The sequence below is a fragment of the Drosophila persimilis genome, unplaced genomic scaffold (assembly GCF_003286085.1).
Source record: "Drosophila persimilis strain 14011-0111.01,24,50 unplaced genomic scaffold, DperRS2 tig00000002-arrow-pilon, whole genome shotgun sequence".
NCBI classification, from domain to species: Eukaryota; Metazoa; Arthropoda; class Insecta; order Diptera; family Drosophilidae; genus Drosophila; species Drosophila persimilis.
Window position 1 is genome coordinate 19979147 of NW_020825289.1, and position 12905 is coordinate 19992051.

At 46.7% G+C, this 12905-nt stretch overlaps 3 protein-coding genes across 4 annotated transcripts in view; 1 reads left to right on the top strand and 2 right to left on the bottom strand.

The window, feature by feature from the left end:
* Positions 1-205: 205 nt before the first annotated feature.
* On the bottom strand, positions 206-7866 carry LOC6600951 (microcephalin). Its single transcript, XM_026986702.1, has 9 exons — positions 7623-7866; positions 7232-7484; positions 6952-7173; positions 6692-6884; positions 3249-3389; positions 3090-3184; positions 1376-3029; positions 787-1005; positions 206-726 (listed from the first exon to the last, which is right to left on the bottom strand). Exons 1-9 carry the CDS (start codon positions 7804-7806, stop codon positions 331-333), a joined length of 3357 nt encoding a protein of 1118 aa, XP_026842503.1. The 5' UTR covers positions 7807-7866; the 3' UTR covers positions 206-330.
* On the top strand, positions 3973-5966 carry LOC6600952 (zinc transporter ZIP11). The gene has a single exon (XM_002025987.2). The coding sequence runs from the start codon at positions 4448-4450 to the stop codon at positions 5468-5470; it is 1023 nt and encodes a 340-aa protein (XP_002026023.1). The 5' UTR covers positions 3973-4447; the 3' UTR covers positions 5471-5966.
* A 1069-nt stretch (positions 7867-8935) lies between the features above and the next one.
* The window catches only part of LOC6600950, a 52188-nt gene continuing 48218 nt past the window's right edge, over positions 8936-12905 (bottom strand). For both annotated transcript variants that reach the window (XM_026986899.1, XM_002025985.2), the window contains exons 2-6: positions 10784-10925; positions 10564-10721; positions 9849-10500; positions 9405-9780; positions 8936-9340 (exon numbers count right to left, since the gene is read on the bottom strand). In XM_026986899.1, the coding sequence (XP_026842700.1) occupies positions 9336-9340; positions 9405-9780; positions 9849-10500; positions 10564-10721; positions 10784-10891 (1299 nt within the window). In that variant the 5' untranslated portion in view covers positions 10892-10925 and the 3' untranslated portion in view covers positions 8936-9335. The remainder of the gene's footprint in view (positions 9341-9404; positions 9781-9848; positions 10501-10563; positions 10722-10783; positions 10926-12905) is intronic.

Consider the following 12905-nt stretch of genomic DNA (forward strand, 5'->3'; position numbering starts at 1 on the left):
GAAATAACACTGACAACACAATATACCTCAATCGTTCCAATAAAGTGGACATTTTTGCCATTGAAGAGACTAAATATTTGTTTAATTTCCATCCTCTCCGGCCACAGTTGTTGAATCTTTCGATTAAATGAAACTTGTTCTATTTTTAATTATTATTTTTCGGCTATATTTGATTATCAATTATCAAGAAAAATATACTTGACAGTATGGATTCAGTCTGTTTTAATTTAAAAATGGCCTAATTGTAGTGTACATTTTGAACTCATTGGATAATTTAGTTTATAGAATTTCCTTTTGAAGACCAACCAAAGGTAAAACAAAATAAAGTGTCTATTTGTCCATTACCAGTGGGGGATCTACGAAATTGTAGTCGCTTCGGGGGGTAGAACGCGACCGTGGATCTTCATACCGTATGCCACTGGGCGTTACAATAGCACTCTTCATTAGGTATTTGCTGAACTTTTGGATTTGCATCGCAGTGATGCTATCCAGCACCCAGTAGGGCGTCAGATAAATGCGATCGTCCACGACCCGTCGTTTGTCGCCAATAATGTACTTTGCCTTAAAGCGATTCTCCGTCATCTTGGCGCCGCCGAGCAAAAGTAGCTCCTTCATGTTGTTGAACTCTATGGGCCGGCAAAGGGAGGACACATAGAAGGGTTCCATGTAGCGGAACAGCTCGCAGTGGTAGTGGATGCCAAAGGCCTGTCGCTCAGTGCGGCAAATCTGATTTGAGTAGAGGGAGTTACTAGCTCTTCACCCCTTCACGCTCTTCACTAGACTCACCTCAATGGCACGCGAGAACTTCTTCAATTCGTATTTCTCTTCATTTAACCATTTGCCGGCATTCAGCGAGTCCTGGATCCATCCGAAGTTGACTATCCAGACGCCACGCATGAGTCCGCGAAGCAGATTCAACGTGCGGCGCGGCTCCAGGCTAACCAAATGAGTGGTCCGATTGGTCACAGTGGGATCCAGCCGCATTCCACGCAACTTCCGTATGGCCTAAGGTTGAAGGCAACGAATTCAGTTGATTTGGGGTAAGATTAAAGAGGGCCCCGGTGATTATGATACGGATACGGAAACGGTTTATTTGAGTGTGGGAAACGAGTATTACAAATGAAGGTGAAGGTTGCTGCAAATTTACTGCGTGTTGTTTATGTTTCATAAATAATTATTATGGCCGATTAATGGTTATTGAATATGCATATTAACGAGAATTTACAAACAGAGCTAAGCTACGTTAGTATTATAGTCTATTCTACTGACTAAAGTTGGGCGTTAGTGGGAGTTTATGTTTATCCACCCAACTCGTACTACAGAGGTTAGGCTACCAAGGTTAGGGCTCAGTTGGTGTCTCCACAGTGTTACCAACCTTTTGAATCACCTGGACCTGCCCCTGATGCATGTTCGTGTGAACCAGTGTGCGGATTACACGTGAGCGGCGTTTGCTGGTCGCCGATTTCTCCATTCCTGCTACATTCATTCCGGAGGAAGTATCAATGCCGTTAGCACCATTTAGAGATCCATCGGGGGTGAGAAATTTGTCGGTGCTTTCACGTTCAACATGAGCACTAAGGCAGCTGGATTCGGAGGAAGGGCAGGCGGGAACGGCCAATGAACGACGAAGCTTTTTCCCCGACTGGGTGGATGCATTGTTTCCACTACAGCTTAAACGCTGTTTTTTATTTGTCTTTGGGGGTGAGGTCACCACCACTTCGTTGGGCGTGAATAGTCGACGCCTTTTTGGTTCATTCGAGGGATTCGCCTCCGCCCGAGATTTTTCTGCCGTCACAACTGATTTGCCGCACTCTCCCAACTCGGCCTGATTGGCCAGCAACAGCGACAGTCGATGGGATGAGTTCAGCCTGTTTATGTTCTCGTTAATCACCTCCATGTCCAAGTTGAATAGGGTGCGCCTTCGATTTACGGTGGTGCTGGACCTGCTGGTTGGCAGGCGAGTCGAGCTGAACATCGGCGGGGTCGAGTGCTCATCTAAGAGTGTGGACGTTTGCATAGTCACATTGGACATCGATTTCCTGGCAGTCAAATTCACGTCCTGGAATTCCTTGCTGATGTCCATACGCTCTGAGGTGTACAGGGTGCCTCGCTTGTCCGCCTGATAGAGAACTCTCGACGGAGAAGGATTTCCGACGCTTATTTCCAGAGAATGTTGTACGAAATCTGTTTTGTTAAGGATTTTTGCATCTGCCATGCGCTCGTTCATTTTGGTTATCAATGATGTCTGACAATTTGACTCGGTTGCATCCCCTGCAGGTTCTTCGGCAATCGAATTCTTGTCCTCATGTATTGGGGCCAGCTCCTCGGCAATTGATGCAAATATATTTTGCGGGGCCAATTCCAGAGGCTCCTTAGCAGCCTGAAGCAATGAGCTGCGGCGACGTGTCATTCGTAAATCTGGCTGTGGAGGCGCAACTGCATCCGTATTGCTGGCCATGGGAATGTGGGCTGAGCTGCGGCGACGCTTCAGACGTGGCTCTGCCTCTGCAGGCGGAGGATCATCCACATTAATAGTCGTGAGAATATGAGCCGAACTGCGGCGACGTGTCATTCGTGGCTCTGTCTGTGAAGCAGCCTCCGTATTGCTTGTCATGGGTTTGTGAGCTGAGCTACAGCCATGCGTTGTGCGTGGCTCTAGAGGCGACGGAACATCATCCTGATTTCTTGCCAGCGGAATATGTGCAGAGCTGCGTCGGCGAGTCACCCGTTGCTCTGGCTGTGGAGGCCGAGAAGCATCCGCATTGCTGGTCATGGAAATATGTGCAGAGCTGCGTCGACGACTGGTGCGTACTGGCGTGGCCACAGGAGAGGCCTCTGCAGTGCTACGGCGGTGCTGTGGTTTGGCAGGCTGCTGCTCATCGCTGCCTGGCTTCTCATTAAAGTTCAAAGTCTTCTGGGCCTGCAGTTTTTCACCACTGTCATAAGATTTTTCTTGCACTTGCAATCTATCCCCAGTTTGCAATGCAGATGGACGCTGAGAAACCGGCGTATAGCTGCCATTGGCTATCCTGTGGAAATTGAATCGGTTATGGGACATCAATTTCAAAAGATGACAAGCCCTAACTAACCTGTTGAGTAGTTTAGTGGCTGGCGACTCGACCGCGTCATCTCCGGCAATTTGCTTGTTGTGGTTGAGTGCCTTAAAGAAGCGGCTGATGTCATTCTGCAAAGCAACAAAAGTACTAGGGTTAAACAGGATTACTGGGGCGTTTTCCTTACGATCGTACCTTTGCCGTTGTGGTTGGAGTTCCCAAGGCAGTTCGCTTGCTGCCCGATCCTGGGCCACTCTCCTTCGATGATGTGGGAGTTACTGGGCGTCTTGACGGACGTATGGCAAGTTCCGAGCCCGGTTGCATGTACCGAACACGCTGCAAAGGATTTAGGAGTTGATAAATAAATAAGTGCGGTCGGTCAGCTTAATTACGATGGAGCTCATGCCCTCTTTGTTATTGTTCCTGCTGCGGCGGATGCTGGCGCAACTGACTCTGTCAGTCACACGTTGGCTAAAAACACTGTTTTATTTGTTTATAACTACGTGATATCAGTGCCGTTACTGGCTTTGTTTAATCTTTTTAGCGCTTATCTCTTGAGCGCTCACTGGCTGTCAAGAAGGGAAGATACTCTCCGGTCATCGATATTTTATGGGTTTTTTTTAAGAATAGGGTTTTAATAACAATTCATTTATTCAACTAAAGTAGATGTCCGTCCAACAAAAATGATAGTTGTGGGAAGTTCAAACAGACGCCAAAGAAATAATCGTTCGAAAAATTCCCATCACCAAGTATAGGCCACTAGAGACGATATACATAGAGCAGACAGCTACGATACTATCGATAGCTTTACAGCTGCCAGCCTCTCAGCCGGGGCTGCCCTATAAAAATTGCTCTTGGCAGCGCTGTCAGCTCAGTCATTCCCACTCCTCTGCGCTCAATTAGTTCTTCTCTTAAACTAAGTAAACCCAACAGTATTACGCATTCCCATTTAAATTCTTGTCAACACACACACATCTGTTCCGGGAGGCTTCCTCGAGTGAGCGATAAGCAACAAGTGCTCACCCATTCACGACTGGACTACGCCACAGAAGGAGGAAATTTGGAAAACAAAACTACGCTATTAACGTTCGGTTCACCAGCTGCAAGCCCTTTGTTTATTCTGCTGAAATACTAGACACGAATCAGTGCACGGAACGTGGCACTTTGGCTCGAGGGCGTGTGCATCTGTTGTACGAGAAAGTAAACAATTAACAGACAAGAAGATTCTGGCTGTGGAGCGACAGCTAGGGAAACAATTAAGAAACTTGTTTTCCCAACTGCCAGTACTCCGATAACTGTCGCCTCAATCGCAACGCGTACATACCCAATTTATAGAAGCGCGACAAGGTAGATCCAATCACAATACCAGGTAGCGACTAGCACAGAAGCACAGAATGATTCCCGGCTACGGACCCGTAACTCAGGCCCTGTTGGGCACCCTGCTCACCTGGGGACTGACGGCCGCCGGTGCCGCCCTTGTGATATTTGTGCGCGGTACGCAGAGAAGGTCGCTGGACGCGGCGCTTGGCTTTGCGGCTGGCGTGATGATTGCCGCCTCGTTCTGGTCCCTGCTCAAGCCGGCTATCGAAATGGCCGAGAGCTCGCACCTGTACGGAGTGTACTCGTTTGTACCCGTGGCAGGTGGATTTCTGCTCGGATCCTTTTTCGTCTACGGCTGCGACAAGCTGATGTCCTATTTGGGCCTGAACAGCACCAAAATGATGATTCAGATGACGCAGTCGAGCAAGGACAAGGCGGACATTGCCATCGAGGACCTGAAGCGGAATGGGAACGGCGAGCGCCTCGCTTCAAAGAGTCTGGAAAGCTTTTCCGACTGTTTGAGCGTGCAGCACAGCGGAGAGTCACGTCGCCGCAAGAAGGGCAGCATCAACGAGATGGAGCAGTGCACCTACACCACCACCGAGGAGGAGAAGCGCGCCCAGGAGGCACTCTCGCAATGGAAGCGCATCATGCTGCTGGTGGTGGCCATCACCGTGCACAACATTCCCGAGGGACTGGCGGTGGGCGTGAGCTTCGGAGCTATCGGCACCTCCAACTCATCCACGTTCGAGAGCGCCCGCAACCTGGCCATTGGCATTGGGATTCAAAACTTTCCGGAGGGTTTGGCCGTCAGTCTGCCCCTGCATGCCGCCGGCTTCAGTGTGGGCCGGGCGCTATGGTACGGACAGTTGTCCGGGATGGTGGAGCCCATCTTTGGTGTGCTGGGCGCCGTGGCGGTGACGTTTGCCAACCTGATCCTGCCGTATGCTCTGTCGTTTGCGGCCGGAGCCATGATCTACATTGTGTCGGATGACATCCTGCCGGAGGCCCATGCCAGCGGAAATGGAACGATTGCCACGTGGGGCACTGTATCTGGATTTCTGATAATGATGTGCCTTGAGGTGGCGCTCTCATGAGGGGGGCATCCCATACCTAAACTACAAAATGCCTGCCTCGCACCGCCACCGCAGGACTTACAAAATAGTGTAATGCAAGGATTCCATTGTACTTAACGCTTATTCCTTTTATGTAAATAGAACCAGACTCGCATGTGCGTGCATGCAGCATTGTACAAATCTCAGAGGCACTTTGGCCCAGGTAGCGCTACGTGGAACGTTTCTCCTGCCTCGCGCCACCCAGCAAGCAGTTTCCCGTGAATCGTGAATCTAATAATCTAACTTAGAGTTTAATGTTCTATAAATATGCCTGACGACTGGGCTGCAGTGCATCTGCATCTACGAACGCATTCCAGCGAGTTATGTAAATGACGTGAAGATTTGTTGTACTATTCTCGGAAAGAATACAAACAGACGTGCATGAGAATTAGGTTTTAAGTTGTCAGCAGCGTCCAGTGACTCGTATGTTTTTAAACCGTCTAACATTTAAGCAATAAAACTTGATGTATGCAAACGATCAGCTCCTCTCATCTCTCCTGGACAGGCTTCCTTGGCCCGTTCAACTTCCTGGCCCTGGCCCTACGATACCTATGATAAGCAGCGACTCAGACCTCGCGCAAATTAAATTAGATAACGCACGGCACCAACAAACCGCTTGACAATGGTTGTCACTGATAAGAATCTGTCAGACACGAAGAGTTCCCAATAGTCGGCGCTCTATGTTTGGGGTACGTGCAATTTCAGACGGCCGATGGCCCGCGTTGCTTCGGTATTTCTTTGGATTAAATAATCATTTTGATGTATATTCAAAAGTGTCACGGAGCAACAGTCACAGCCGTCGTTGGCTGGCTCTTCAGCCAATCTTGGTCATCAACACAAGTGGCTGATAAGACTACGCGGCGGCTATCTGCTAAACCATTTCCACATACACTATTAATTTGTTTATGTGTCCAATAAAGGAAACCATTTAAGCCCTGAATTACCCATTAAGTGGAGCTAATGCTTCTGTTCGAACACTGCCATAAACTGAACATTATTGATTACCTCCGAGTTTCGCTCTCTTAACTTTCCCCCGCCTCACAAATATCTTGCAAATAGCACGTCGACCTTTTGGCTGACAATTTTGATTGATAAAGTTGGGAACATACGGGGCTGACTCGGAATAGATATCAAATGGAGGAGGGAACCAACCAAAAGCTTGTTATCTAAGTATTCGACGCCCAAAAAGTACTCTTCACTCACCGTTATCTTGCCGTAGAGCTCAGGATATTCATATTTGTGCATGTTAGTGATGGGAAACTTTTCGGGTTCGCAAACCCTTCGTTGCGACTTGCAGCCCTCAAGCCACAATACTGAGACAACCGGTATTTTCCACTCCACGGCCTTTTTGTAAGTCGAGAGTAACCCATCCTTAAAGATCACATGCGTGGTGTTTCTAGGGAAAAAGAGCGAGAACTGGCTTTCAGCTGGAAATTCAACCTGGATCGAAGCGATGTACTCACCGCAGTAGACGATCGTTGATCTGAGCCCCCATGTCGGCTATGATCGACTTGACACCATCGGAACGGTTGTCGTTGCCGGAACGCACATCCACGTAGACTACAACGGAGCTCATGACCTCCTGGAGGGAAGGTGGTGGCTTGGGAGTACGCTCGTCAGCAGAGATGATACTCTGCTCGGTATGCGGCACATCAAACACATTGTATGCGTTTCTGGTGGGACTTCTGCAGGACAAAAGAAGGAAATAAATTTCTCTAGCACGTTGATGGAGGTACTACTTACTTTAGAGCGCGAATGGCACGCACTCGAAGTGAAGCGCTGGGGCTGTTGAGATCATTCTGTAGACGTGCCCAGGGTCCAACCGGCCTGGACGTGGGCGTTGTCACATTATTTTTTGTCTCCACAAAAGGCCCTTGGCTGATCGAACGTGGAGTCATCGGTTGCGAAACGACCGGGCGGGCCACGGGAGAAGGTTTGGACGTTTTTTTTGCACTAGTGTGCACGTCCGGCATCTTCTCCGAGGCACGCATGGTATCTATCCAAGAAGAACAAATTTGGTTAGCGATTTCTGGATCTAATTGCCACATTGTCTATATATTTTAGTTACTACTAATTTTGATAGCTCCGTATCCAAAAAGATTACTAAATATTACAACAAAAATACAAAGCCTACCTGCTGTGTTCTGAGGCTGATTCAGTTGCTTCGGGGTGACATTCGAAGCCGGGTGCTCCTGCAACGGACGACGCACTGGTGGCGCATGATGTTGCAGTCTCTGCGTTTTCTGCGCTGCTTCGGCGACGACCGCCTCGTAAGTTTTCGTTTTCCATGAGGGTTTGCGTTGCACGAATTTATCCATGGTCTTCAGGGGTTTCCGCACGCGCGGACTTTATTTAATACAAAATATATATATATATTTTTTTTAAGGTGGAAATTGCAAAATACAAAATAAATAATTATTGCACAAATTAACAAAAACACCGTCTCGATTCGATTAATACATCGATAAAATATACCGTCCGAACGTCACATTTTAAAAATATACCGTAAATATACTGACGAATGCAAGTTCTGTTTTACATATTCCTCGTTTTTGATATTCCGACGAATATTACTAGCTATATAGAACATTTAGCCATGCCATCATAATATTATACGATTGATGAATCAATTTTCTATTTAACTGGTGTATTCTTAATACTTGCTTTTATTGCATTTTGTGTAAAAAGAGGTTTAAACGAAAAAGTTCAACAAAAAAAGAGTCGCTATATTGCGTGTAACCCGTAGTATAGGTCTTTGTATACCCTATTTTGTTAATTGTATATGAAAGTATAAATATTGATATGAAGATAAAACGGAACTAATATAGACCTTTTCTCAAATTGACATTTTTTAGACATATTCATGTATATGATGAGTGTTTTGTATATATATCTCGATCCTGATACCTATTCTTGGTCCCTATAAGAAGACAATAAGCTTCAAAATATCGTTGAAATATTAAAAATAATATAATAAATAATATTGAATAATATTAAAATATTTTAGAAATAAATTGTTTTTGCCTGGGATGACAAACATATTCACAATTCTATAACATCCATTTCCCCCAGGGTATGCGTGCATGGAATGGGATATATGTATATATATATACTGTATGGTTAGTGATGGGACTCATTGTTGTGAACCGGTTATTACCGATTTTACTCGATTCAAATAAATACCAAAATATACGGTCTCATTGAAAAAATGTACAGTAAATATACTGACGAATTCAAGTTATATTTTACATATTACGTTTCTGATCTTCCTCCTTCTTTTCTTCTTTCTTCTTTTCCACCATCTTCTTTATATAACAATGATTGATGAAACTGGCTAAATATACCATTATATACCGTCTCCTCTCTAGAAAATTCAAATTAAACAACAAATTAAATGCATTCAAATTTATTTTACATAGATATTTTATTTGAACTTATTTACATATGAAATGTATATACAGCAAAATAATAAAAAGAAACAATAAATTGGACTTGCCTAAAGTAGCAATACACTTGCTTATGACGGAATCATTCCCCATCTTGCTATTCCTTCTCTCGCGCCTAATTGGGCTCTAGGACATTCTCTCAGTCTTAAACGATTTAAAAAACTATGGCAAAATTTTAATTAGTTATTACAAATTGCATAATCATTAAATCTCTCTGGTTCCCTAAAAGTAATCTGCTGTTAATCTGTAGTAAAATGGCTGCATTTCGCATCATTTATCACAAAACTGACCGAAATGCACTCCACCAATCCCCCGATCCACTGATCCAATATCGATAGCTTTGACTAAATAATTGTAAAACTAATGCTACACGTTGAATAAATTAGGGCCATCCGTGTTGGTCATTCTGTGGGAAGAGAGAACATAATTAGACGAGATTCCCAGCATAAAGTATTTTTCGTTTAACCCACCATGTGCGCTGATCAGACTGCGGGCATCCCAGAGCGACATCTGCGACTGCGAGAGACGATGTTGTGGCGGATAGAGCTTGTAGGGGAAGTACGAGTGGTGGAAGGTGGCTATGGGAATGGGCTGCGGTGGCTGCAGGAACTGCTGATGCTGCTGCTGCAGGTGCTGGGCCGAGATCTTGCGTGAGATCTTCGTCTCTTTCTTGGGCTTGCTGGCCCCGCTGCACGGCTGCTTTGACGACTTGATGAAGTTGGGAATGCGTGCCAGAAGCCCGCAGTAGTAGGGATCGTCCTGCTTCTTACGCTGATGCGAGCTGCTCTTCTGACGCTTCTTGTCCGCATAGATGGGTGTCAGGGATCCGCCAGCTTCGTAGTCCGGCTAGGTGAGAGAAGAAAGGGCCCATGTGAGTAGGAATTGGAGAGTTAGGCCCATGCAGAGCAACTCACCTTGGGCACGTAGGGACCCTCGTTGAGGAAGGCGGCACTGAACACGCTGCGGCGTCCCTTACTGGAGTGGCTCGAGTGCTGGGAGTTCTGCGAGTCATCGGATGCGGCGGGCGTCGGGTAGATGAGGCCCACCTGACTCTCGATCGTCGAGTAGGGATCCTCGCTGCTCTGCGTCAGTGGCACCCGCATGCCCAGCGCGTCCAGCGACTTGGGCATCGTCTGAAGGCGACTCCTCAGCATATCCATGGCCACCACGTTGACCACGAGTATCCAGACTGGAGTGTTGATTAGATTGTTGTTTGACTTGACCAGCGACACGGCCGACAGGCACTGCCGCTCCAGGCGACCCCTCTCCGGATATGTGCGAGCGAATTCGCGGTTAATGTTCGTCTGAAACTTCTTCATGTCGAACAGCTTGGCCGAGGTGCCGCCGCTGAGGGACATCTGCGGCATTTGCATGATGTCGCCGCCAATGACAGTCTCCTCGTTGCCCGACGATGTGTTATTCACGAAGATGTTGCTCTTGCCATACCGCTTGATGAATATGTTGCCTATTTCGTCCATTTTGACCTTAAAGCCATCGCCAATGGACTTCTTGATGACCTTCGTCTCGGAGTCGCGCATGGGATTCTCGAAGCCATTCAAACCGATGCTGTTTAGAGGAGACATCAGGTTAGGGAAAAAATTCTTTGGATGGTCGGAGGGGTCTACTCACCGCACTCCGTCGAAACCGTTCTTGGATCCGTTAATGGTTATCACAGAGGAGCGGGCATAGGCCTTGGCCACGCGTCGGTTCTTCTCGAAGACGATTATCTTGGCCCAGATCTCATCGTCGATCTGCTCCCACTTGGCCAGAACCTCGTTGATGTGATCCTGCCAGGGATAGGTCAAAGGATAAGCGCTAGTTCTAAGACAGACTACAAGCTACAACTCACCCTGAACAGCTTCTCGCGATCGTGCCAGACGTCTTCCTCCGGCTCATCTTGCCCGATGGCGTCCAAATTGTCCAGGGAACGCGATATGATCTTGCGGCGTGAAATCATCTTTGTGTGTGTCTGCTGCTGGCGTTTCCTCTGTCTGCCGATTGGAAAGAAGAGAACATTTTCCAAACAAATTATTATAAATAATTACGAGCGACGCTTCTAGTTATGGACAATTAAGTTGTGGGCTCTGGCCGAGGTTCTGGTGCGAAGTGATTACCTCCAGCGAAGGGGACACGCACTCCACAGATTATTAAGCAATCAGTCCAATCAATCTGTGAGCCAATGAACTCTACAAAACTGACCGGAATGGAACAATCGGCGCTTGGGTACAACACTACAGCACTACAGCACTACAACACTACTCCTTTGGCCGATCCGAGTCGATTTTGATTGATCGAATCACCAATGTCACCGCCTCTAATTGAATTGAGTCCCGATATTCACACCCAGTGCCGATGCCTTGACAATGCCTTGATTGTTGTTAAACACTTTGTTGGACAGTTGGTTTTGCATTTTTCAATTGGTTTCTTCTTCTTCGTTTGCCTGTCAGGTCAGAGCCACTTGCATGGCATTTCAATTGGCCATTTGGGGTTTTCTTCAAAGTCAAACTGATTTGTTTATGCGTCGCACCATTGCCAACGTTTTGTGACAAAATCCAGTAGTGCTCTACCGTGCTGTGGGCCCGTCCGTCAGGTGTAGTGGCGGCCGGACACGTGATTGGCATTAATTGTTGCTTCATGCGATTTACCAATAAATGTGTGTCACACACATCGACTGGCAATGAAAGTGAGTCTTGGCCTGGAACAGATTCCAGTTCCATTGCCCATTAAGCTGTATCGATGAACCCCGTAAAAAAACTCCACGACTTCCCATTCCCATTTCCATGCCGCATCTTAGATGCGACATTTCTGAGCGTGGTCAAATTAAGGGCACGACACGCATTGCATTTTCTAATGCAGATCCAATACCAGAGCGGCGTGCCGTGGCCCAATTGAAATTGTTTTCTCAATTACCCAGAACTGCAGGCTTGGGTTTAACGATTGTCCCGTTCCCGTCTAGCATTCGGAATCAAAGATTAGCGAGATCCCAATCCCAATCCCAGTCCCAGTCCATTGAAGCCGCCGACCCCTTCTTGGCTTTGGCTTTCTATTTGCCCTGCTCGTCGACTGCGTTGGCGTTGGTTCTTTAATTAACGGACAGAGTGGCCATAAAACCTGATAAATGTCACGCACTTGGCTGTCTCCAAAGAACTTAGCGATCGAAGATCCGTTTTGGCCAGAGCGAAATTTCCAAAAAACACAACTGGTTTTTTCCGTCTGTGGTCTGTTTTGTGTTCTGGCCAAGGTTTAGATTTATGGCGAATAATATTCTGTAAGCCAATGTAGACACGCCCACAAGCCCCGACGTGTATGGGATATTGAAAAATCTTTGTTCTAGTTTCTGCACTACAATAGATGGGAAATATTGAATCTTGAATTGAGATGGAGCTGGAGATGGAGATGGAAAAAACTGTGCCAAATCCAAGTTCTCACATTCATTTGTGCGGGCGGCTATTGTGGCATAACCCTTGGAATGCCTCAGGAATCGGCCATCGTACGCCCATATGGCTCCTCCACTTTCATTCATGACTCAGTGAGTGGCTAATGATTCTCAAATATATCATTGCCGAGCCACGATTTTGACCTCTTCGCCTCATGGAGTAGAGCGAGTAGAAACCCCAAAGGCCGTACGAGTATCATTCAGTTCTGTCTGTTTCATCGGCTATTTTCGAGTGATGTGATTAAGTTTTCGGGTTTCCTACGTCAATGGGTCGAAATGCCAAGCAGCGGTTGTCCGCTTCGACTGTATTATGTATATTGTATAATATATACGCATAACATTTCGTTCTTTTCATCCCGTTTCCCCATCCACCAGAGAACTTCATTTTTGCTGCTGCTGCTGCTGCTGGTGGCTGGATTTTGCTAATAAGTATATAAAATCTTTTTGTATGCCGAACGTGATGTTAATTTTTTGGCGATGATCGCATTCAACCGCCAGAGAAGAGCCACCACAGCAACAGCCACAGAGGAAGAGA